At 40.5% G+C, this 17434-nt stretch overlaps 1 protein-coding gene across 47 annotated transcripts in view; it reads left to right on the forward strand.

The window, feature by feature from the left end:
• The window catches only part of NRXN1 (neurexin 1), a 1213652-nt gene that overhangs the window by 1047318 nt on the left and 148900 nt on the right, over positions 1-17434 (forward strand). For 40 of the 47 annotated variants that reach the window (XM_042861199.2, XM_042861202.2, XM_042861206.2 and 37 more), the window contains one exon: positions 16622-16711. The exons of the other annotated variants lie outside the window; for them this stretch is intronic. In XM_042861199.2, coding sequence (XP_042717133.1) covers positions 16622-16711 — 90 coding nt within the window. The remainder of the gene's footprint in view (positions 1-16621; positions 16712-17434) is intronic. 47 annotated transcript variants of the gene reach the window in all.

The following is a 17434-nucleotide window of genomic DNA, read 5'->3' on the forward strand; positions in this document are numbered from 1 at the left end:
GAGGACATGAGGGATCAACGTGAGGACAGGAGGGACCAACGTGAGGAGAGGAGAGACGCTCGAGATGAGAGGTGGTGGCAGGAAGATCAGAGGAGGCAGGATGCAACGCTGGGGCTGCTGCATGAGCAAACGGACATGCTCCGGTGTCTGGTGGAGCTTCAGGAACGGCAGCAGGATAACAAAGTGCTGCTACAGCCCCTGTATATCCCCCCTCCCCCCTCACCATGTTCCATAGCCTCCTCACCCAGAAGTGTAAGAACGCGGGGGGGGGGGAAGAGGCTCCGTACACCTTCCCATTCCACCCCAGTGGACAGCCCAAGCAAAAGGCTGTAATTTTTTTAACCTTTTTTTAGTGGCCTTTTCCTTCCCGCCGATCCTTCTCCCAAACCCCACCCGGGTTCCCTCCCTCTTTTTATAATCTATTAATAAAGAATAAATGATTTTTAAATGATAGTGACTTTATTTGGTTTGAAAGCAAGCTGGGGGAAGGGGGAGGATGGGTTCCTTACAGAGAATGAGTCAATAAAGGGGGCGGGTTTTCATGAAGGAGAAACAAACAGATATTTCACACTGTAGCCTGGCCAGTCATGAAACTGGTTTTCAAAGCTTCTCTGATGCACAGCGCTTCCTGGTGTGCTCTTCTAATCGCCCTGGTGTCTGGCTGCATGTAATCAGCAGCCAGACGATTTGCCTCAGCCTTCCACCCTGCCATAAAGGTCTCCCCCTTACTTTCACAGAGATTGTGGAGCACACAGCAAGCAGAAATAACAATGGGGAGATTGGTTTGGCTGAGGTCTGAGCGAGTCAGTAATGATCGCCAGCGACCTTTTAAACGGCCAAATGCACATTCTACCACCATTCTGCACTTGCTCAGCCTGTAGTTGAACAGTTCCTGACTCCTGTCCAGGCTGCCTGTGTATGGCTTCATGAGCCATGGCATTAAGGGGTAGGCTGGGTCCCCAAGAATAACTATTGGCATTTCAACATCACCAACGGTTATTTTCTGGTCCAGAAAGTAAGTCCCTTGCTGCAGCCCTTTAAACAGAATAGTGTTCCTGAAGACGCGAGCGTCATGAACCCTTCCCGGCCAGCCCACGTTGATATTAGTGAAACGTCCCTTGTGATCCACAAGTGCTTGCAGCACCATTGAAAAGTACCCCTTGCGGTTTATGTACTGGGTACCCTGGTGCTCCGGTGCCAAGATAGGGATATGGGTTCCATCTATCGCCCCACCACAGTTAGGGAATCCCATTGCAGCAAAGCCATCACTATGACCTGCACATTTCCCAGAGTCACTACTTTTCGTAGCAACACCTGAGTGATTGCTTTGGCTACTTGGATCACAGCAGCCCCCACAGTAGATTTGCCCACTCCAAATTGATTCCCGACTGACTGGTAGCTGTCTGGCGTTGCAAGATTCCACAGGGCTATCGCCACTCGCTTCTCAACTGTGAGAGCTGCTCTCATCTTGGTATTCTGGCGTTTCAGGGCAGGGGACAGCAAGTCATAAAGTTCCATGAAAGGGCCTTACGCATGCAAAAGTTCTGCAGCCACTGGGAATCATCCCACACCTGCAACACTATGCGGTCCCACCAGTCTGTGCTTGTTTCCCTTGCCCAGAATCGGCATTCCATGGATAGAACCTGCCCCATTAACAACATGATCTCCAAAGCACTGGGGCCCGCGGTTTGACAGAATTCTGTGTCCGTGTCCGTGTCCATGTCCATGTCCTCATCACGCTTGTCGCTGCGCTGCTGCCGCCGCTGCCTCCTCGCCTCGTTTTTCTGGTGCTGGCTCACCATAAACTCCACGAGAACGCGCGAGGTGTTTACAATGTTCATGACTGCTGTCTTGAGCTGAGAGGGCTCCATGCTTGCCGTGGTATGGAGTCTGCAGTGTTCACGCAGGAAAAAAGGCGCAAAATGGTTGTCTGCCATCCGTTGCTTTCATGCAGGGAGGGAGGGAGGGGTGAGGCTGTACCCAGAACCACCTGCGACAATGTTTTTTGTCCCATCAGGCACTGGGATCTCAACCCAGAATTCCAATGGGCGGGGGAGACTGCGAGAACTATGGGATAGCTATGGGATAGCTACCCACAGTGCAACACTCCAGAAATCGACGCTAGTTCCGGAACATGGACGCACATCGCTGAATTAACATGCTTAGTGTGGCCGCATACATTCGACTTTATACAATCTGTTTCCCAAATTCGAATTATGTAAATTCGGATTAATCCCGTAGTGTAGACATACCCTAAGACCTCACTTTGGGCCCTTCTGCCTTTGCCTCTAGCTCCCAGACAGTGCAGGACTATCTTATGCCTACTGCCCTCTGGAACCACCAGAGGAGGGATCAGCAGGCTGGAGATTTGTTTAGGTTCTGATTCAGCAAAGCACTTAAGCATATGCTTAATATTAAGCACAGGAGCAATCCCATTGAGTTTAAAAGGACTACTCACAGGCTTAATGTTAAACATGTGTTTAAGTGCTGTGTGAACCAGAGCCTCAATCTCTATTTAAGTGTGTTCCCTGTCCCTCTCTTGTTCATAGAATCATAGAATATCAGGGATGGAAGGGAGCTCAGGAGGTCATCTAGTCCAACCCCCTGCTCAAAGCAGGACCAATCCCCAACTAAATCATCCCAGCCAGGGCTTTGTCAAGCCTGACTTTAAAAACCGCTAAGGAAGAAGATTCCACCACCTCCCTAGGTAACCCATTCCAGTGCTCCACCACCCTCCTAGTGAAAAAGTTTTTTCCTAATATCCAACCTAAACTTCCCCCACTGCAACTTCAGACCATTACTCCTTGTTCTGTCATCTGGTATCACTGAGAACAGCCGAACTCCATTCTCTTTGGAACCCCCTTTCAGGTAGCTGAAAGCAGCTATCAAATCCCCCCTCATTCTTCTCTTCTGCAGACTAAACAATCCCAATTCCCTCATGCTCTCCTCATAAGTCATGTGCTCCAGACCCCTAATCATTTTTGTTGCCCTCCGCTGGACTCTTGCCAATTTTTCCACATTCTTCATGTAGTGTGGGGCCCAAAACTGGACACAGTACTCCAAATGAGGCCTCACTAATGCCAAATAGAGGGGAATGATCACGTGCCTCGATCTGCTGGCAATGCCCCTACTTATACAGCCCAAAATGCTGTTAGCCTTCTTGGCAACAAGGACACACTGTTGACTCATATCCAGCTTCTCATCCACTGTGACCCCTAGGTCCTTTTCTGCAGAACTGCTGCCTAGCCATTCGGTCCCTAGTCTGTAGTAGTGCATGGGATTCTTCCATCCTAAATGCAGGACTCTGCACTTGTCCTTGTTGAACCTCATCAGATTTCTTTTGGCCCAATCCTCTAATTTGTCTAGGTCCCTCTGTATCCCAGCTCTACCCTCCAATGTATCTACCACTCCTCCCAGTTTAGTGTCATCTGCAAACTTGCTGAGGGAGCGGTCCACACCATCCTCCAGATCATTAATGAAGATATTGAACAAAACCGGCCCCAGGACACTCCACTTGAAATCGGCTGCCAACTAGACATGGAGCCATTGATCACTACCCGTTGAGCCTGACAATTTAGCCAGCTTTCTATCCACCTTATAGTCCATTCATCCAGCCCATACTTCTTTAACTTGCCGGCAAGAATACTGTGGGAAACCATATCAAAAGCTTTGCTAAGGTCAAGGAATAACACATCCACTGCTTTCCCCTCATCCATAGAGCTAGTTATCTTGTAATAGAAGGCAATTAGGTTAGTCAGGCATGACTTGCCCTTGGTGAATCCATGCTGACTGTTCCTGATCACTTTCCTCTGCTCTAAGTGCTTCAGAATTGGTTCCTTGAGGACCTGCTCCATGATTTTTCCAGGGGCTGAGGTGAGGCCGACTGGCCTGTAATTCCCTGGATCCTCCTTTTTCCAGTCATCTGGGATTGCCCCTGATCACCATGAGTTTTCAAAGATAATGGCCAATGACTCTGCAATCACATCCGCCAACTCCTTTAGCATCCTCGGCCCCATGGACTTGTGCTCATCCAGCTTTTCTAAATAGTCCTGAACCACTTTTTTCTTCACAGAGGGCTGGTCACCTCCTCCCCATGCTGTGCTGCCCAGTGCAGCAGTCTGGGAGGTGACCTTGTTCATGAAGACAGAGGCAAAAAAAGTATTGAGTACATTAGCTTTTTCCACATCTTCTGTCACTAGGTTGCCTCTCTCATTCAGTAAGGGGCCCACACTTTCCTTGACTTTCTTCTCATTGCTAACATACCTCAAGAAACCCTTCTTGTTATTCTTAACATCTCTTGCAAGCTGCAACTCCAAGTGTGATTTGACCTTCCTGAGTTCACTCCTGCATACCTGAGCAATATTTTTATACTCCTCCCTGGTCATTTGTCCAAGTTTCCACTTCAGGTAAGCTTCTTTTTTGTGTTTAAGATCAGCAAGGATTTCACTGTTAAGCCAAGCTGGTCACCTGCCAATTGACTATTCTTTCTGCACATAGGGATGGGTTTGTTCCTGCAACCTCAATAAGGATTTTTTTAAAATACAGCCAGCTCTCCTGGACTCCTTTCCCCTTCATGTTATTCTCCCAGGGGATCATGCCCATCAATTCCCTGAGGGAGTCAAAGTCTGCTTTTCTGAAGTCCAGGGTCCGTATTCTGCTGCTCTCCTTTCTTCCTTGTGTCAGGATCCTGAACTTGACCATGTCATAGTCAGTGCCTCCCAAGTTCCCATCCACTTTTGCTTCCCCTACTAATTCTTCCCTGTCTGTGAGCAGCAGGTCAAGAAGAGCTCTGCCCCTAGTTGGTTCCTCCAGCACTTGCTCCAGGAAATCGTCCCCTACACTTTCCAAAAATTTCGTGGATTGTTTTGGGGGAATGTGTGTTCAGATCACAGGGTCAAAACAAGACACGGACAGTTGTCTGTGTTCCCTCCCACCCATCCCTTCCCACTACCCCTGTACAGATTCCTTTCCCCACAAAGGGCCTCTCTGCCCCACTTGCAGAGAGGGAAGAGTATCTGCCCATGGCGGGTCTAATCTGCATGTGGTTCTCAGGAAGGTGATGACTGTTATTTTTCACTTTCCCCCTAAAAAATAACTCCACAAGGCCTGCAGTTTAGGAACTATTATAGGAAGGCTTGGCAAAATTATATATATATAAAATTTCGATGGATAATGATATTTATTTTTAAGCATTTTTTCTATTTTTATCTATTTAAATTTTCACAGTTACAGGATATTATTTGGAGGTCAGACAATAATTATTTAATGGCAGTAGATGTTGAGATTCAAAAAAGTTAAATACTTCTAACTATTAAAACACAAATTATTAACATCCCATGTCAAAATATACAAAAGTAAATATATTTAAATCAAACTCTAATAAGTTCTCAAGCAGCATTTTTCTTACTTAGCCTATCTGTAAATTTTGATTATTATTGATGGGAATATTTTTTCATTGGTTTGTGTGTGTACGGTGAAATCAACTATTACTAACATTTACTGATAAAAATGTCATCCTTCCAAGCATAATTACAGGAGAAGAATTTTTAACATGGAAATTCAGGCCATTTCACTGTGATAGCTTCCAATGTTGTTTTTAATACAAATCTCAAGTCAAAATAAAATGTCCATGCTCTCTAATTCCCAAGCTTCTGAGGCCTTTTCTAACTTCCCCTTGCTCCCTGACCCTTCTCCTCCCCTCCCCCCCAAAAAAGTCTGAGATGAAGCATAAACATTTTCAAACCAAAATCTTGTCTGGAAAAAATTATAGTGATGTGGGGGATTTCAAAGAAGCTTTGCAGAGTATGTCTAGGTGTATTCCTATTGAAGGAGCCAGTGCCGAACACCTATGTAAGATTTCTAACACCTACCTAAGGAGCCAGTGCCTAACACCACTGTATCTTATGCAATACATAAGTAATCATATCTTATGATGAATGCATAATATTTAATGCATAGATGATATGACAAGTATGACATTCTGGTGTGCAATCCAGAACAATGAGGAGTTGTGTCACCCCTGCCCTGCAACATTGGGTGCCTCACAATGCTTTGCTGCTGTAGCTCCCACCTGGGTTGCTCACAAACAGTCTGACAGCATGCAGATCATACCCTGACTGTTTGTATACAACCACAACCCTGGGCTAGCAGTTCTGACCTCAGCAGCCTTTCAGCAAACTCCCGCAACCTTGATTACTACTTGCAGGGTGACCCCAACACACTCCCAGTTTCGAATTTTCCCCAAAACCATGTGTTCTGCGCGGTCCAGACCCTTCCAGGACAGTTCAGGTCCATTTTAGGTCCATTGCCCCTGTAAGGGAACAATATCCAACCATTTGCTTCTTTAAATGGAGTTATCCCACTGCCCAGTTTAATCACAACACTGGATTAGTTTGATTAAAGAATAAAGCAAGTTTATTTAACTACAAAGAGATATATTTTATGTGAGTACAAATACAAGGCATTAAAGTCAGAAATGTCACTAAAGATAACCTACTTTTCAGTGCTAAAACTTAACAAACTAGACTTGATTCAAGATCTCTTCCAAAGTCTCCCAAACTCAAATGGCTATTTCCTTTGTCTTCTTAGTAAAAGAGAGAGAGAGAGAGAGAGTGGGGTGTTTTTGCCCCTCGCTTATAGTCCAGTCCTCCTTTGAAATGCATTTTCCTGAGGTTTATCCTGAGATAAAGTTCATTCCCACTGTGAGGATGTCTTGTCCTTTGTCTTTAAGAAATAGATTTGCTCATTCCACAGACCTCTCTGGTAACCACATTTCAGTTATAATTTCAGCTTCTACATGACATTACTTACTTACATTACTGATACTTTATACATTACATTACTTATACTTTATATTATATGTAATGTATAAAGTATCAGTAATTATATTATATTATACTAATAACTTTACATATCATGTTGCTACATACATTTCACCATGATATTATTGACCAGTGAGTTATTAGTTTTCAAATGATACCTCATGAGGCATATTTTGTACAATACAATAGTGTGTAGGGTCTGAAGACGGGGGTGCATTTGCTCACAGTAAATAAGGCTGACAAGTAAATGAGAACCAAATTACTATACACAGGGTATAATTCAGGACAGTATTTAGCCCAAAAGCCCTTGTCCACCAGCTGCTCTTTGTGGACGGATCCCTCCCTGACAATAAGGCTTCTTGGAGGCTGTGAAGGGGTTCACCTGCATGGAGCAGCTTGCAGATTTGAGGCCTAAATGTATATATTTAATCAGACTGATAAAACATTTCCTTAGTTGCAAATGCCTTCTCACAGATGAAAAAAAAATGAATCACACTTCATAAAATATACCAGAACTGTAGACACCACACATTAGCTGATATGGAGAATGTTACTGACATTTGTTGTTGTTGTTTTTTGGTAAGAAACCAGCATTATTTCACTGGTTAGCAGATAAAAGTAAATCAGTACTGGGAGTCCACCCACAGCCATTATGCCATTGCATGGTGGACTGCTCATTATAGTACTTCAGTACTAAAGCACTCCTCTGCTTTTATCTTGCTGAGCATCTGTTTCCATTATTTACAGTTTCTGTTGCTATACGTTGCCAAAAGCATTAAAAAAGAGTGTGTACACGTTTAAACCTTTCCATTTGAAACAGATTATTCTTTTATAGTAAAATATCTGGAAGGCATAAATACACAAATTGAAATGCCACTTTTAGACGTAGCTGAAAGTCTAAAGCTTGCTTTGGCCAAGGGCTACTTCTTTTGCTGTGCTGCTGACATGGAACAGATTTTTATCTTCTAAATGCCATTTTCTATCAGTATGGGTGCCTTTGGCTTTTTACTTTGCAAGGTCTTGTCCAAGTAATGACCTCTCTTTTGTTGTTTCAGTTGGCTTGTGTGTAATCATGCATAACTCTTGGAGAATGAGCTGACACAGTTTAGGACAGATGTAGTGATTGTGACAAAGCACCTGTATGGTCCAGTACATTGGGGAATAATGGGAGCTAACTCACTAGTATTAACATGCATCATGAAAGAAAATAGAATCAACATTTATCATTTTCCCAATTGCATCCACTTTATCCTATTCCCTGTTAGCTAGGGTTGATGTTGATTATTTTGGATTTCTTTTGATTTTTATGTCACTAATCATGTAATGATAGGGTAATTACCATATGCTTTATGTGTCTGCACTAATGTTCACAGAACCCTGTGTTGCTTCCAAACATAGTTTACTAGACCAGTTCAACTGTAGTAGCTTTATTTAATACAACTGAGCACCAAATTCTGTTCTCAAACTGTGCAACCCGAGAGCACAATTTTTGCCATAGGGGATTAATTTTTCCATTTGAAATTATTTTATGTTATGATCCAGAAATAATATATATATACACACACACATAAACGTATGCAACTTTTAATATTTTTTTCACTGATCATAATACAGTTTAACAATATGAGCAATAACCCTCTAACAATTGTGTCATATTCTATCCTTAGCACTTGTAATACAGTTAAACTTAATTAGGAGACTTGTGTGCAGTTAATAAGATCTTTCTTACTTACTGATGACTTCTACTTGAATACGAGATAATCGAGGGGACACTGATTGATGGGAACATAAAATAAGAGTTGAACACCATGTTTCTCGTTTGCTATTGTTCATTTATATAATGTGAGTATTATTTCTACCAAGTGATGTTCTGTATAACAGCTCTCTGCCAATGTGAAATGAGATTGCTACCCGGGTTACGTCCCATTGTCATGTTTGGTGGTTACTATCTCAATCCTAACTAATTTTAAGGACAATAGGTTTGAAATAGCCTTTGAAGACAAGGATGATGTTATTCTTTGCTTTTCAGCCATTGAAAAACTGAATAAGCAACAGTCTGTAGTTGACTTCTGGATAAAGTCCTATAGGAAGGGCAACCTTCTATGGTGTGACATTATGATTTAGAAACAGTCCAGAGTCCTAATACCTTAGAGAACTGCAAAATGTCACTCAGAGGATGATGTGGGGCATGGTACTGTACTTGTAACAATTCATTTTTTATACTTTAATCTTGCTCCTTAATGATTCCTATCAATTTTGCTGCTTATTTTAGCACCAGCCATACAACATTAGCTTCTTAAATGCTGCACAGTCAGTACAAAGGATCTTTTTAGAAAGCTTGATAACATAATATGACCTTTAATTTATCAGACTAGGCCCTGTGTTTTCTTCTCTCATTGTTGCTTTTCATCATCTTTCGCTTGCTTTTGATATAATACAGCAACCTCTGAAAACTAGGGTTCAAGCACTAGACAAAAGAAGACATCACATTAATTGATGAAACATGACTCAGGAAGAGCACACTGTTACTTTAATCACTAATTAATCCAGTGGAAAAATATCAAAATCAAAATACGCACCAGAAGGTGGCTGGTTTGAGCCAAAGATGCTGGCACACCTCATAGCAATGTACCAAAAGGTTAATAAGAGTTTGCAGTGATGACATTTGAAATGTTTAAAAATATGGTCTAAGCTGATGGCCCACTTCATAAGCAAGCATGAAGCAAAGAGCCTGTAGGTGAACATAGGAAGTTAAAGTACTATTTGTAGGGTCAGTGGTGGTAATATGGAATTGCAACCAAGTGACAAATCTCATTGTTTCGGTATGTCCAGGGCCGGCTCCAGGCACCAGCCCACCAAGCTTGTGCTTGGGGCGGCACCTGGAGGGAGGCGGCGCGGTGCTCCGGCTCCGGCCGCCGGGGAGAGCGGGGCCACGGCCGGGGCTCGCCGCCCTCCCCTTGGCGCTCTGGCCGCCGGGGACAGCGGAGCCGCGGCGGGCTCGCCGCCCTCCCCCCGGCGCTCTGGCCACCGGGGACAGCGGAGTCGCGGGGCTCGCCGCCTTCCCCCCGGCATTCTGGCCGCCGGGGACAGTGGAGCCCCGGGCGGGCTTGCTGCCCTCCCCTCGGTGCTCTGGCCTCCGGGGACAGCGGAGCTGCGGCGGGCTTGACGCCTTCCCCCCGGCACTCTGGCCGCCGGGGAGAGTGGAGCCCCGGCCGGGGCTCGCCGCCCTCCCCCCGGGGCTCCGGCTGCCCTCCCCTGCCGCGCTGGGGTGGGGTGGGGGGGGCGGCCGGAGGCTTTTTTGCCTGGGGCGGCAAAAAAGCCAGAGCCGGCCCTGGGTATGTCAAATAACTGGGCACATTTTCAACCCAATCTGATTCTTTTGCTGAGTAGTGTTGTGTTGTAGTGTTTTATGCTGCCAAAAAGCCATTGTATTCCACCCCAGAGGTGGCTGTATTTCACTATGGTGGGTGAAGTAATTTCTGTTTAGGAATCTATTGTTCTTTATCGAGGATTTGGGGATGCTTTAGGGTGAAAAGGACTGTAGAAATCTGTGATACTCTGATAGGAAATTGGTAAAATCAAGGGTGGTACTGCTTTTGGTTTTGCAAAATCCTAATTGGTCAGGTTTTGGTTTTGCAATATCATGACTGTTTGGGCACAGAATTCTATTTTTCCTGAATTGCTTCCTAAATGTCTCAGGGAAGGAAGGCATTTGGATAAATGGAAAGGATTTAGACAGCCTCTTTATTAAAATGCTATACTCTTGAGGGTAAAGCACCAAAAAGAGCAAATTCTGAGCACTCCTTGCCCGGAACATGCAACTAAAGCACTGGTCAGAGGTTAGCACTGGTGATACATTCATATGTTTTCACAAATCATAGGGAATTATGGCAATAAATAAGAAAATGGAGGGGAAACATCCTTCAGTATCTTATTTTCTAGGTGTGTTTTTAATTTGAAATATCTGATAGACACTATAGTGTCTATAGTGCATCCTATCTGGCTATTCAGCATCAATGCATGTGGCTCTCTTTATTAAATTGTTCCACTGAACGGGTCTGTATGGCATGATCATGGAGTTTGAGAGCTCATGCTAATGAATTCAGAATGAAGACTGTGGTCTATCTGATATGTATTGTTTTTTTTTTAAACATATTTTATTTGTTTGTTTAGGGCCCCATCTATAGCCACATACTGGTGTTTTATTTTATTCCTCCTATTTACTTAGTGCCAGATTCTGACATTTTTACTCATACTGAATAGCCCTCTACTAGATGAGTGGTTCCATTAGCTTCAGTGGGACTACTTGCGGAGAAAGATACTATCCTAGGTGAGCAAGCATTGTAGAATTTGAACCTTATTTATTTGATGCACTTGCTTTAACTAACTTTAGAGCTGCTTCTCCCTTGAATTGTCTCGGCTGGCTGATTGACAGGTCTGTTCAAGATGACCGATGGGAAGAAACATTATATCCTAGAGACTTGCATCTGCTTTCCCTTAAGCATTGGAGAAGAAGGAAACTTATCTCTTGGATACATAGCTTTCAGTGCCTGAGGGCAGACAGGGACCTGACAGTTTCAGGAAGACACCACATTAACTTTAGGAAGCTATGGGGCTAGCTGAGGATATTAATTAGACTTCCCCTAATGTTGTGCGCAATCATGCAATTGCATTGGAAGAATCAGGTGAGTGGAATAACTAAAGCATGTCCCGTGCTAAAGGACCCAATCCTGCAAACATTTACACAGATGAGTAACTTTGCTTACTAGGTCAGACTCATTGACTTCACTAAATTAGGCTCAAAGAGGAAAATTAAATTTTCATCTGAATCCTAGTAAGACTTTACAGAATTTCCATGAGCTGGCTGCTTGCAATGCACTGTGTTCTGAATATATCTTACAGCAAGTACCCAATTTGCATTATTATAACAACATTGAATACATAAATATATGGGGTTTTTTTCAAGTCTTGTAGTATTGCACCTGCTCTGTTGTCCGCAGAGTCGGATGTAAGTGCAGTGTTACCATGTGAGTTAATGTGACCGCCAGTGTTACAATTTCAGATTCAAACCACATAGTTAGACACTTGTGCCTGCAATTGATAGTGCTTGCAATATCACACCTTCTTTTGTTTGTGGGAGTCAAATTACAGATGCACAATGAATTGTGAATGTGAATTTTATTGCAGATCAGGTAGCTAGAGGTTTAAAATTTATCCTTTGAATCCTCAGTTGATTGTAGCCATGATGGCAAAATTAGTAGCTGGATTTAAACACCTTTGAAAATCTAACCCATATTTTATTAACCAGGATAACTTTAGCACAAGCTATCAGTGACCATCACTAGAGCATGGCCCCTATCCCGTAGGCTAGCCCTGTGACTGTATTGAGCATCTCATAAACTGGGGGCTGAGAGGCTTTTTCAGGAGACTGCCATGGAGCCACCATTACCCCTTTCTCATGCCCCTCAGCTTTTTCCTGTCAGATTTTCCCTTTTGTGTTAGCTGAACACACAATATCAGTCTCAGCCCTTATTCTCCCAATCATCCCACTGATGTCAGGATGAGCTTTGTCATAAGACCCAGGCCCTTAGCAAGCAAATCAAGGATTTTGTTTTTCCAAAAACAATGATAGGGTTCATAGTTCTCTTTATAATCCCATTTTATTTATTTGCCTAGTAGCTCACTATAATTAATAGGGTGAATTTGTCTGACAAGTAAAGGGCTGTTACAAAGAAACAAAATATTCTCTACCCTTTAAGTTGTTCTTCACAGACTCTCAATTTTCAACCTTCTTACTTATTCTCTTTCAAGGATGCTGCTATTTCACATCAATAACTGACACCTTTATTTCAGAGAACAAAATAGAATTACACTTCAGCACTGAAAATATAATAAAACGAGAGGAGATAAAATACACATTAGTGAAGTTCACATAGTCAGCCTGTCCCCACTGACCTATAGATGCAAAGTTATGATTAAGATTTTTTGGATTGCTTCTTCTCAATCTCACCACAAGATTTAGATATGATGGAAAGTTTTGACCTTTGTTGCTCCTCTTTGCTTACCTTGATTCTTTGAAATTACTGTTATTCCCTTGAAGTCTATAGAATTAATACACTACAGTGTGACAAAATATTGTGTGTTTGGTAGAAGAATTAAGCCATCTAGAATTCAATCAGACTGGACAATGTCACAATGAAAACTTTGAGTGGTCATTTTTGTCCCCTATTTTTATCAAAGAAGTCTCACCTATATCAGCAAGAAATTTTGTGCTAGATATTCAAAGACCTATCTAAAATTAAAGTTTATTCACATAAATTATTCCCAGTGAATTACTGTTGACAAGCATTTCTTCAGCATTTCTTAATGCTTACGAAGGCTCACAGGTATAAAAACTCAAAGCCAGAATTCTATTTAGAGTATAATAGCATGCAAATAACTTTATTTGGGAATTTTCTTGGTGATTAAATTCAATGTTGTTCAGACAAAACTACAAACAAATGTGTCCAAAAATTTTTAGATTAATGCAACGGGGGAAAACAATGTGTCAGACTGTAACATGTTTCCTATCAGATGGTTAAATTTGTATAGCATTGTTTAGTTCAGGGGGATTTATCCCAGCTCAGACTCTGACGCTAACTGTTCAGCAAGAGACATTTGATAAACAGATTTGTATCCATCACTATTTTTATGCCCGATTTTTATTTTGTTTTTACACTGTTTTCATTTCATCATTTGTAACTGTCTTGATTGATTTCATGGTATAATTTTTTTAAATTTACTATTTGAGTCACCAATATGTGTATTAATTATTTCAGCTCTAAACCTATGCACTCTCCATTAAACTAAAGTTTGATAAATTCCACACCATTTCCCCCTTAGCCCTTCGTTTTGTATTATCTGCTAAGAAACCTTAAACTAATCTAGTGGTGCCAAATCAAAATACATTTGACTATGCACTTTTACTCGTTTGAAAGATGAGTTAAAGTAATCAGCAATAATTTTTATATTTGACCTTTACAAAGCAAATGGTTATTACCCTGCTTTTCATTTGTATTTAGCTCGCAGGGTGCATGGCTGCTGCAGATAGGTTACAGCATAATTTGCAGATCATACAACATGATAATAGGATACACCCACTGTATACTGCAAAGATTTTAAAATGAAATAAGCTTTTAGAAAGCAAGTTAAAAATAAATTAATTGGTATCCACCTTCCATTAAATGATATCCAGTAAATGTCTGCCCATATTATAAAATTCCAAATGTTTCTTCATTAAGGCTATTACTCACATTGGGGAACATTTACTCACATAAAGTGTCCCATGGAAATGAATGAGACTGTTTGATGAGTAAAGACCAATCCAACTTCCATGATAGTCTTTGATTTGACTTTATGGGAGGTGAATCTGGTCTTAAGTGTTCACAACCCTCAATTTTGAACAATCTAACCTTTATTACAAGTGATTTGATGGAATATTTTTAAATGTATAAACTGTGGGAGGTTTTAAATGTGGAAGCAAGGGAAAATTCATGGAAATAGGATATAATTTCACTGATTTAGTTAATCAATTGATAAGCCATCTATGAAAGCCATGTAAGCAGCATTCAAAAATGCCAAACATAAGCAAGGATGAAAGAAATCCAGCTAGGTCAGATATATGAGAGAACATCAATCAGTACGCCATTACTACGAAAGATGAAAAAAATGGAGATGCAGAAAAACAGACAGACAGAAGAAATTAATCCGCATGCCTTTTTCCACGTATTGCTCACATGAGGCTTCATCAGATATTTCTTGAACATCTGCAACTTCCATTGAAGACATGGGGAGTTTGGGGTATACAAAGAATGCAGCTTCAGACCCAGGATGAAGAGCTGGAATTTTAAAAGGTCACGGCATACAATCAGGAACAAATTCTACTTTTTGAATGTCCACAACAGCATGAATATAAGTTATGAAAGTAAAATGCAATCTTTTGCTCTATAGCATCCTTTCTTTGGAAACATTTTAAAAGAGAAAAACAGAAGTGTTTTGTACAAAAAGTATTTGAAATCAGGGGAGAATGCTATGTGGGTGTGTTTTCTTCAAATATCAGAGTGTGTATAGAAGTTTACATGGCATAATGAAGAGAAAGTAAAGAAGAGGGTAATTTCTAAAACATGATGCTGTACATTCAGCCACACTGAATGATAACTATGTTAAACTGTACAAAGCAGACAGGAAGCATGGTAAGTCATAGCCTGTTTTACAGAAGAGCAGAATAAATAAACCAAAATTACTCGTTGGAATGGAAACTGATTTTGTTTCCAGGGCTGCAGTAAAATCCAATCCTTCACTTTATGAATGTTGCTGGTGATTTCATAGATATTGCTTACCTGAGTAAAGGTTAAGGAACTGGGTGCTTCAATTTGGATAATATTTTTCATTGATAATTTGCAGTATGATCCTGCCAGGTACTGAGTTTCAATTCAAGGTGTTTTACACCTTGGAGATTAGTGCTTTATATCTACCATTTCAAACACAGGGTTTAATCCTTCTCCTGCTGAAGTCAATAGGAGTTTGCACATATAAATCAATAAGTACAAGTATGGAACATGACCCCAGTTAGGAATGACTGTCTTTCAGTCTTTTGGATTTGCTCACTTCTCAGGTACTTAAACTGATGTGTTTCTATCAATGCATGTGAGACAAAGGTATTGTCAATCTAAACAAAAAGCACTTTATATTGAAGAAAGTATTTGGTTTCACCATTTTCCTAGTAAAATTTTTGTAAAAAAGTATAGAAATTGATCAAATGTTTCTGTTATACCTTATATAATGAAAGCATACAGATCAATTATTACAAAAAAATATTCGAGGCAATCCTCAAATTATCTGTAGCAGGCTGGTATATTTCTAATCATGTGGAACCATAGTCTGCTGCAGAGCTCTACGGCAGAGCTCTCACTGAAAACAAAGGGAATTCTCTGCAGAATGGGGACAGGAAAGGTTTGCAAGTTAGAGAAGTTTATACTTCACAGTCTCTCCTTCTGGCTAGCTCTTAGCTTATGAACCTCTGCTAAATACGTCTAAAGTTTTAAACACCTCGCATTTTGGATACAGGATTATTATAGACAACCACTGAAGTCACTTTTGTCAAAGCCTTAATGTTCCTTAGTAAAATATGTTATCACTGGGCTCTGTTAAAATGTAAAAATAATGGATAACCTTATTTGTTCTCTATCACATATTTGAACTTCTGGAATGTATTTAAATCAAATGAATGAGAATGTATTTTTTTTAATAGAAAATAAGTTTTTGTCAGGTATATTTCTATACAGCAGATGTAAGTGTACCATAGATGTTGGTTAAGGCTTGTGTTCTTCTTCTTTAAATGACTAACCTGGAGTAAGAGGTTGGATGTCTTTTGAAAAATAAATCTGTTTCACCTGAACATGTTTAACTAGTTAATAAGAAACATCAAAAAAGACAAAACCCTGAAGTCAATGATCATTTTTTGTAAAGCCATTATATGATGTATAAATTTGTTTTTTGGGTCTGTCTATAACATAAGTTTAATAACCTAGCTCAAATGAAGATTTCTAATTTTCAATTAACATAGGAATAATTTTGTTTGCTAAAATAAAATAAATGAATGAATGAAAAGTCTGAAACATGAAATGTTCTAGGTACCACTTTTTAAAATTCCAAATTTCAAAAAATCATGTGGCAACTGTATAGCTCAAGCTTTAAGTATTAACTTTTAACCTTTGACCTTACAGATTTTAACCAATGAAATGTCTCTTTAAACTTTAAAGGAAACAATGATAACGAGCGCCTGGCGATTGCTAGACAGCGAATTCCATATCGACTTGGTCGAGTAGTTGATGAATGGCTACTCGACAAAGGTAAAAAACATTGATTAAAACTTCAAATAAAAAAATAATTTGAACATAACCAAGTAGTACTTCATTGTAACACTAATAAACATAAAAATAAATTTTCAGTAAAACTAAATTAAAAACAAATTTAAAACAGTAAAATGTAGAGAGTAATATTTGCATACCTTGTATAATAATTTCTACACATTTTTAGAAGTATCAGCTGTTTAATAATCTTACCCTGTTAACTTAAGGTTAAAGGGACTGTTAAATATAATCCACTAACTCAATCTATGAAGGTACTCATAGCAAACATTAACCACAAATTATAAATCATTCATAGATTATATTACATGTTCCAGCATCTAAATTATTAACTAAAAATATATGTAGTTATGATATGTTCATTATGGTCCTGAAAAAAAATCTTTGTTTAAACTGTAGGTATCTTAAATAGTGGGCACTATGAATTGCCAATCAAAATGAAGTCCCTTTAACGTTTGCAACCTTCTAAGGGGATTTTGGAACAAACACTAATTAAAACAGAACTTAAAGTTGTGTGCATGCTTATATGAGCAGAAACCAATCTGCTAAAGTAAATATTCTGTTTAATAATAATGGTACTGTTGCTGAGGATTTCTCTGTTTAGTGGAATTGTGCCATGATTTCTCCATTGGTATGTGTATCATTCCTGAAGCCGCTTTTACATCTAAAACCTTTTTATTTTAATTGATAGCCTTGCTGAAAGCC

Source organism: Chrysemys picta, chromosome 3 (assembly GCF_011386835.1).
Source record: "Chrysemys picta bellii isolate R12L10 chromosome 3, ASM1138683v2, whole genome shotgun sequence".
NCBI classification, from domain to species: Eukaryota; Metazoa; Chordata; order Testudines; family Emydidae; genus Chrysemys; species Chrysemys picta.